Consider the following 9,618-nt stretch of genomic DNA (forward strand, 5'->3'; position numbering starts at 1 on the left):
TGCCCCGGGTGAGGCTCGAACTCACGACCTTAAGATTATGAGACTTACGCGCTGCCTACTGCGCCACCGAGGCCACATGTAACGCGCCAGCAAAATTTACGAACATAAGGTGAATATAAAAACTAGCACTAGCACTAGCTCTACATGTCTAATTTCTATAATTATATCTTACAATTCAAAATATTTTTGATGAACATATCGAGCCCTATTTGCATAAATGATATAAATAAATTTGTTTTTTAATGCAAATGTGTTCGAAAACTCCACCAGCATCTACACCAAAAATATTAAATTTTAGTTTTATTTGTAACGTAAGCGACAGACGGCATACGATAGTTCAAAAAAAATCTCTCCCGTAAAATTAGCTTTTTGTCTTTTGCGTTATTAAAAAGAATAATTTTTCCATTTAAATGATTGGCCTTGTAGCTGTTTATTTATTCCATACCTAGAGGGTACCAAATTATGTGACCACCTAGATCTCAAGGACTATAAGATCAACTAATAGCACGCAGATCACTAGTAACGAAAGCAGTAAAATTTGTTTTAGAAATTTTACAATTATTTTAAATTTACTAAAAAATTCTAAAAAAGTAATTTTGTTAATATTGACTTATCACTTAAATGAGATTAAAATCTGCCTTCAAATCTAGTCTAAATATTATAAAATTTGCAAAGTTTAAGAACGAAAAGTTTATTATGCCCTTTTCAACCGTTTTCTGGGTAACAAGGCACAAAAATACAAGTATATTTAATGTTTATCATTTATTATTAAAAAGTAATAAATAAATTAGTAATTTGTATAGAAGAGAAAGCAATAGAAAATGATAGAAAAAGACAGAGGCAGAGAACGAGATAGAAATTGTTATAAAATGAGTAAGGAAAAAAAAAAATTGAATTCAATTGGCAAATAGTTTATTAATTTAGCAATAGCCTTGAATAAACAATGGTCAAGAGATGCATTTGTATATTGAAACTTTGGAATGCGTTTAAGTCTGAATATTTAGGCAAAATAGGTGTATGAGATCTGTGCCGGGGTCACGTTTGTAATGAATGAAAGTGTAACAGCACGTAATGACCAGACATCCCTACACATGCAGACAAGGAGACAACAGGACAACAAGACAACCACATAAGCTGACAGGGCAAACAACTAGACAGCCACACACTGCTAAACACAGTCAAACACACCGAGTGGTTTAATAGACTTGCTTTGCGCATGCCAGATTCTGACAGACCGTCAGACTCAGAGACCCAGAGCCGACTTAGGCTTGTCTCAGCCGCCTTGTCGGGATTTAGACGCCAAGCGGGCAACAACGAACGCAACGCAATTATTTTCATATTTCTTCATTTATTTGTTGGCTAATGTAAACCGTTATCAGCTACGATATTCTGATAGCTATGGATTAAGTGCAGTTCGTACAATCTTAAGGTGTAATTAAAACAAATTTTTTTTTTTAATTCCTGAGTCGGATTTAAGCACAGTTTGATGATGATTTTATTTCAGCGACCGTTGGCAATCTTTACCTGGTAAGTGAAGACACCTTCCCACATCACACCCTCCCCCCTCTCCCCATCAAAATAAGTAAACCCTTACCGCTTGACCTCCTCCCCCCCATTACCTACTTAACCCGTTTAGTAGTTGCTGCAGTTCTTATAATAATAGCAATCGTTCAGTATGCATAGCTTGGCTTAAAGCACATTTGCCAATAGCTGCAAACTGTCAGACGCGGTCAAGTGGCTGGCCGAAAGAATCATCTAGACACATGATTATACAAATGAGGGGGACGACATGTCAATGTAGAAGGAGGGGAACTTAAGTTGATTGCTTGCTAGTTTATTCAACCTCAATTAACGCAATAACCCGAACTCATTCTCAAATTTAAACTTAAATTGAAGCTGAAATTAAAACTAAGACTTACTTGTGAACAATGCCATTGTATCAGTGGGTGTAACTGTGTTAGTGTGTGTTGGTGTGCGTGTCTGGTTTGTTGGTGTGTAAGGGCTTAGGCGTGTGTGCGCACAACACACAAATATGCAACGTGGCGTATGCTAAACTATTATTTTGCAAATGATGCAATTTTTTTTATGAAGATTGTCAAATTTGATATAGTTAACCGACTGGCCAAATACACTATCCTCGAGGCTGTACCATGTTTCAACAAAGCAAGAAATATAAGTACTTATAGCAATTGAAATATCGCTAAGGAAAATCAAAGGAAGTAATTAACAGCAAAACACACAGAGTGAGTGAGAAAACAGGGGAAAGGGACACATATCTATAGTATGTAAGGCTCATGCCACACTTGCATAAGTCTAGCCTGAGGCGGACACATGGCAACATCGACAGCAGCAGAACAACGCGTTGTTGCAACATGTCACCAATTTTTGCAGATACCCAACGCATAAATGCAAAGACTGCCCCAACACAACATTGACAGCGGCCGTTTGCAAGGTCGTGAACTGAATAACACTTGCCTCCACATTTGTTTTTTTTTCTTTTTTTTTTTTATTAAGCATTTCAAAAGCTGAACTAAGACAACCACCCGCGGCTAGTAAACAACGCACACGATGCACAGTGACACCAGTCCCAGAGTTGACAATTAAGTAGCACTTAATGATAATACATTTACTATACTCATATTACAAGAATCAAAAACTGAAACGGTTATATCGATACGGGCTTGGTAAATTTTTGCAAAAATTATTTTAATTTGAAAAAAATACTTAAAATTTATGTTATGTTATTTCGATAAACTAAATGCATGGCATTTTTAAAATTCGTGTAAACTGAATTCAGATACCGAAATTAATCAGATAACATTTTGCAAATTACCAGTAGTACTTATTTCGGGACGTAATGGAACCGATATTTGATACGGGTTGATTTCCTAAATAATACTCTCATTAAACTACTCAAAAGCTTTCTTCTGTTGAATGAAATTTACACGAAACATGTAAAATATTAACATACGCCGAAAGAAAGCAGTGAATTCAATTTCCTGCTGCAAACAACGGGCCGTATACGTAATTTTTAATTTCCCTCAAAGTTTCTATAACATTTTTAAGCATTTTGAATATTTTGAAACATACGAATAAATGTGCGCACTTATGTGCATTACACACTTACATTCGCACTCATATTAACACTCATATTCATGGGCATGGGGTAGAAATGATTATCCAAGCATTCTTTTGTTTTCCTGAAAAAACGTCGTTTGTATGTGCATTTTACGTTTTTTTCGCCATGTTGCCACTTACCCTACGAATCCTGCGAATCCGCTTTTTGGCTTTTGTTCCCGAATCTCACAGTTATTCACACTCTGCAGGAAGGTGATATTAGAACAGAGAAACATTATGTTGTTACCATTCGGTGTAACTAAACATGTAAAAGCGGGAAACAACTTTAAAAACATTTTAAAGATTTTTATAATATGATAATGTTAAATTTAACTCCCATCGAAGAAAACCTTGAAATACTCACCTACATTTTCAACAATTACTGATTGTTCTACGAAGGGTTGTAAGATGATAAAAGGTGAGTGGAAGGGGAGGGTGAAACCTACAATTCTTTTCTCTCGGCCTTACAATTTCCAGCTCAAGTGTTTAATTGCTAAAGCCACTTCAAGTGTGAAACAATGGTCGAAGAAAATACCCCCAAGCAGAAATTATAAAGCATAAATGGCTTTCATCGAGCTGCAGGGCTGTTAGAGCTCTTTATTTTATTTACGAGTATTCAGTTGCACTATGTTGTAGGGATATACCTATCCTAAATTTTGTTTATCTTGCTGTTTAAAGGCTTCTATGATGAACGTGGTACTGCCGACAAAACTAAAAAATTAATACTGAAAATCAAAAAAAAAGGGTGTGACAATTTTTTTGGAGTAATACATTCCATTCATAAAGATAATATTTATTCAATATATGAACAAAATTTTTTTATTGTAAGGCAACTCGAAGGACAATTAGGACAATTTTCTTCATTGTCGAAAATAGATTTGCTGAGTGAATAAGTTTATCTAATTATAATTTATATTACAGTAATAGAATAATAATAATTGTGATTCACTCAATGATGCTTATGAAAACGAGTGCTCGTGCTAAATAAATTTCTCTACAGCTTCTTGACTTACATCTGCACACTTGACGGGCACTGGGGTGAGAGCATACCCACAGTTAGTACACCGGAAGCGGAAGTGCCATCTCAAATGGAGGCGCAGATGCCAAAAATGCCGATGATAACGAGCGAGTTCAAGGCCAGTCGAATCTACGAGTCCTTTCGAGCACCGTCAAGTGTCCAGTCGAGCACCACGGGAGTCGCCTTGGAGAAGAGACGCCTCAGTCGTCGATATGTGAACGAGTCGAATGCGTTTGAAGCAGTTGCATTAGGTAGACGCACTGCATCTGCGGATATGTTGAGTCGCAATATATCAAGTATTCTGGAGAATCTATTGAAGCGTTACGAGCAATCGCAGCTGCCGACACATGGCCAGGGATTACCGACGGTGGTTCGAACAAATATACTTATCAGGAGCATGGGACCCGTTTCAGAACTCGATATGGACTACTCCATGGACTGTTATTTCCGGCAATATTGGCGGGATAAACGTCTGAGTTTCCAGGGGCCCATCAAGAGTCTGTCGCTTAGCATTAAAATGTTGGACAAGATCTGGCGACCGGATACGTACTTCTACAATGGCAAGCATTCGCATATACACACAATTACCGTGCCCAACAAGCTGCTCAGACTCGACCAGGATGGAGGCATTCTCTACTCAATGCGGTAAACCATTTATAACAATATCACAACTTAATAATAAACCTTTTCTCTAGCTATCTATCTCATCATCTCATTAGGCTCGGCTATGTTAGGGTACTTTAGGTTTATGCACTTGTATTTAACAGACACAGAGAAAGGGTATACCTGATCTATATTTCATAATTCACATGACTAGCTCCCAAATTCTCTTATCAAAATCAACAGCTGATTCGATTTAATCCTGTTCTGTCTTCCTTTATAAGCTACAGAGATTTTTCCAAAAAGAATTAAAAGCAACTCAAAATCAGAGATATTAATGAATAATAATCACAGACATTATGCAAGAATAAAACCCATCTCGAACATATAAATGATTGCTTATCACAAGGTTGGTCAGAGGCTATCTTGAAGCTTTTATTCGATTTTGTCTTGCAGTCTGACCATCAAGGCGACCTGTCCAATGGAGCTAAAGAACTTCCCCATGGATCGACAGTCGTGTCCCCTCATCATTGGAAGTTGTAGGTTGTACTTGTATGTACATGTGACAAGTTCTTAACGCCACGTTGATTTACAGATGGATATACGAACCAGCAGCTGGTTTACGAGTGGCAGAATCACGATGATGCCGTGTCCTTTGTGCCTGGGATGACGCTCAACCAATTCGATTTAATCAGCATGATGCATCGCAATTTCACTTCGACACGTCGCGAAGGTGACTTTTCCGTGTTGCACGTTGCATTCAATCTAAAGCGACACACGGGATATTTTCTCATACAGGTAAGGATAATGGATCACGGTTGTCACATTCGCCACAAAACTGGTACACTTTGCACTTTTTGGTAATTCTAATGGAAATGGTAAATATTTGTTTCTAAAGTTTTTTTTTTAAGTTTATCTAGTTAATTTCCCACTGATTTGATTGGTTTTAATTATATTTAATTAATTATATACATTATTTTTGTATATTATTTTCGTTATTGCATATAAGTAGGCCTTAGAATCAAGATTGAAGTGTCGATCTGTACTAATTACGATATGAGGAGTTGAAATACACTAAAAACTTAAGATTTAAAATTTTCAATTTTCAAAATTTCAACATAGAACCATGGCTTCGACAGTCGAAAAATAATAAAATTTTCTAAAAGAACAAAATTTGAATGCAGAATGAATAAAGAGGCCATATCATGATTAAAATGACATTCCGCTTGAAAATCGGTAGAGTTTTGCCAAAGTTATGACAGTTCAAAGTTGCTCAAGCCTTAGATCTAGCAACTTTACAAGTCAAAATATTTCTTAATTTTGACATGATTTTTTACAAGAAAATGAAAGGCGTCAGAATCAAGTTTAAAGTGTCGTTTTATACTTATTATGATATAAGGAGTTGATTAAAAGTGAAAACTTGAGATTTAAAATTTTGAATTTTCAAAATTTCAAAGGGGGGACCCTTATCATTAACGTGGAACCATGGCTTCGATAGTCGAAAAATAATAAAATTTTCTAAAAAAACAAAATTTGAATGCAGAATGAATAAAGAGGCCATATCATGATTAAAATGACATTCCGCTTGAAAATCGGTAGAGTTTTGCCAAAGTTATGACAGTTCAAAGTTGCTCAAGCCTTAGATCTAGCAACTTTACAAGTCAAATCAATTTTAAAGTGTCGTTTTATACTAATTATGATATTTTTAAAGTGAAAACTTGAGATTTAAAATTTTGAATTTTCAAAATTTCAAAGGGGACCCTTACCATCAACATAGAACCATGGCTTCGATAGTCGAAAAATAATAAAATTTTCTAAAAGAACAAAATTTGAATGCAGAATGAATAAAGAGGCCATATCATGATTAAAATGACATTCCGCTTGAAAATCGGTAGAGTTTTGCCAAAGTTATGACAGTTCAAAGTTGCTCAAGCCTTAGATCTAGCAACTTTACAAGTCAAAATATTTCTTAATTTTGACATGATTTTTTACAAGAAAATGAAAGGCGTCAGAATCAAGTTTAAAGTGTCGTTTTATACTAATTATGATATAAGGAGTTGATTAAAAGTGAAAACTTGAGATTTAAAATTTTGAATTTTCAAAATTTCAAAGGGGGGACCCTTACCATCAACATAGAACCATGGCTTCGATAGTCGAAAAATAATAAAATTTTCTAAAAAAACAAAATTTGAATGCAGAATGAATAAAGAGGCCATATCATGATTAAAATGACATTCCGCTTGAAAATCGGTAAAGTTTTGCCAAAGTTATGACAGTTCAAAGTTGCTCAAGCCTTAGATCTAGCAACTTTACAAGTCAAAATATTTCTAATTTTGACATGATTTTTTACAAGAAAATGAAAGGCGTCAGAATCAAGTTTAAAGTGTCGTTTTATACTAATTATGATATAAGGAGTTGATTAAAAGTGAAAACTTGAGATTTAAAATTTTGAATTTTCAAAATTTCAAAGGGGGGACCCTTACCATCAACATAGAACCATGGCTTCGATAGTCGAAAAATATAAAATTTTCTAAAAGAACAAAATTTGAATGCAGAATGAATAAAGAGGCCATATCATGATTAAAATGACATTCCGCTTGAAAATCGGGTCAGTTTTCTTGAAGTTATGACAGTTGAAAGTTTGTCAATTCTTTGAACTAGCAACTTTAATTTTCTGCACTATACCTTCATTCCTTCGCTCTCTATTTGTTTCTCGCTTTGACTTGACCTAGGTCTATGTACCCTGTATACTGATTGTGGTGCTATCATGGGTCTCCTTCTGGATACATCGCGAAGCAACCAGTGACCGTGTTGGACTCTGTGTGACAGCTGTTCTGACCCTCTCGACCATCAGCTTGGATTCCCGCACTGATTTACCGAAGGTCAAGTATGCCACGGCTCTGGATTGGTTTCTCCTGATGAGCTTCCTCTACTGCATCGCCACGTTGCTGGAGTTTGCCGGGGTGCATTACTTCACCAAGCTGGGCAGTGGAGAGTTTCCTCGTGTGGACGATGAATGGGAAGATATTGGAGCATTGGGTTTCTCCTCGGGGGAAATTGTCGATGTCGCCGAGGCCAGCGATGACAGTGAGCCCGCGAACTCGGATAGCGATGTCTTTGTCTTTGCCGATCACGATGCCCTCCACTGTGAATTGCCCCTGCCGCCGGAGTTAAATGGCGGTGGTGGTTTTCCCAAACGCAACACCTTCAGCTGCCCCATCTACAATGTATGTAGAGGCATAATCCTCTTTCCGTTAACCTAACCTATCTTTCCGTTGTACAGAATCAACAACAGAATCCCGCCCACATCTTTCCGAAGCTCTCGTCGCATGCCTCGACAATGGAACGCACCACCCAAACCGAGCCACCCGTCGTTTCCCGCATGCATCAAATGTGGCTCTGCCTCAAGGGGGACGTCAAGTTTCGTAGGCAGCGGGAAAGGGACGCTGCGGCAGAGAAGAGCGAGCAGGGGCGAAGTGGAGCCAGTTATGTGAACAGCATTTCTTTGATTGATCGTGTGGCACGTGTCGCCTTTCCCATGACCTTTGCCCTCTTCAATCTTCTTTACTGGTTGGCCTACGGCATGTACAAGAAGGAGTTCTCCTGGTCCATGATTAAGTCCTGAGACGGCTTCTAAGGTCAACTTCCATATCAATAGTATATACCAAGGCTGCAAGCCGGTTCTGAATCGAGACTCGCAAAAAGATGTTGGGCTCGACATTTTTTTTTTTTTTTTTGAATAACTTCAAAAATTAATTTTCTCAGCAAAAAAAATTATTTATATAACTTTTATGCAGCTTATTATACATATGCACTTATCTAAATAGTATTAGCTGTCTTGTAATCATGTTTCTTGCACCTCAATAATGCTAGGTGCAATCCAGATTTCACTTTCGCACTTAAATAGTTAAGAAACGATTATTTGCTTTAGCTAATAAACTAACTGTTGCTTTTTGATTAAGACTTGTCTTTTAATTGGATGTAATAACATATCATTTTCCGCAAAACTTTGAACTGACCCTCGTTTGCTTTTCTGCCCATCAGCTTTGTTATCGTAATTGAATCAGCGCTGTCAATGTTCGCTGTGCACAATATTCGAAGGAAAGCTACGAAAACTGACTGATTCTTCAAAGGAAAGTCTGAAATATCCCTGACATGCTTAACATGTTATAAGCGCAGACAGACAGACAGTCAGTCAAGTCGTTTGTGGCTTTTGGGGTCCGAATTTTGGCTTAAACGCGAACAAATGCTTTCAGTTAACTCTTTCATCACTAGCGAAAATACGCTTAGGTCACTAGCAAGCAAGTGATGTGGTAAGTACTGTAATTGTCTCTCTTTGCATCGACTTTTGTCATCTACGGATTTCTTATGTTAATCTTACCCAATGGAAAGCTGTTGAAAAAGATCTTAGAAAGCTTAATTTTCTAACAGTAGTCAACATGCCGTTATACTTCAAATAATTATACGATTTTGCATAAAATATGTAAACCAGTTTAATAACATTTCTAAGAAATATACAGTTAATAATGTGTGACATGAAAATTGTGAATAACAATGAAAGCACATTAAACGTACAAGAGTGAAAAATGTATTGAATGGACATTTGCCGTGCTTAGTTCACGATTAATTAACATTAATCTTAATCATATTTAACTGAGCTGCTGTCGTCTCAATGTATCATCATTTTGCCAGAATGCAAACCAATTCCTGTTTTGAAGAATTTTGGCTAAAAACTCGTTAAAACTGTTATTCTGTAACTGTAAACAAAATGTTGAAATAATTGGGAATACATTTAATTTGAATTGATCTATCTGAATAGCGTACTTAACTATATATGTATATGTATATGTATATGTATATGTATATGTATATGTATATGTATA

The 9,618-nt window shown here is 36.6% G+C and overlaps 1 protein-coding gene and 1 non-coding gene across 2 annotated transcripts; one reads left to right on the forward strand and one right to left on the reverse strand.

Moving 5' to 3' along the window:
• On the reverse strand, positions 1 to 73 carry Trnam-cau. Its single transcript has one exon. It is a non-coding gene; the product is annotated as a tRNA-Met (tRNA).
• Positions 74 to 4,394: 4,321 nt separating this feature from the next.
• Positions 4,395 to 8,696, forward strand: LOC117790944 (gamma-aminobutyric acid receptor alpha-like). The gene is made up of 5 exons (XM_034630565.1): positions 4,395 to 4,780; positions 5,192 to 5,274; positions 5,331 to 5,533; positions 7,468 to 7,962; positions 8,019 to 8,696. The coding sequence occupies exons 1-5, from the start codon at positions 4,410 to 4,412 to the stop codon at positions 8,358 to 8,360; spliced, it is 1,494 nt and encodes a 497-aa protein (XP_034486456.1). The 5' UTR covers positions 4,395 to 4,409; the 3' UTR covers positions 8,361 to 8,696.
• Positions 8,697 to 9,618: the final 922 nt, after the last annotated feature.

The sequence above is a fragment of the Drosophila innubila genome, chromosome X (genome assembly GCF_004354385.1).
Source record: "Drosophila innubila isolate TH190305 chromosome X, UK_Dinn_1.0, whole genome shotgun sequence".
NCBI lineage: Eukaryota > Metazoa > Arthropoda > Insecta > Diptera > Drosophilidae > Drosophila > Drosophila innubila.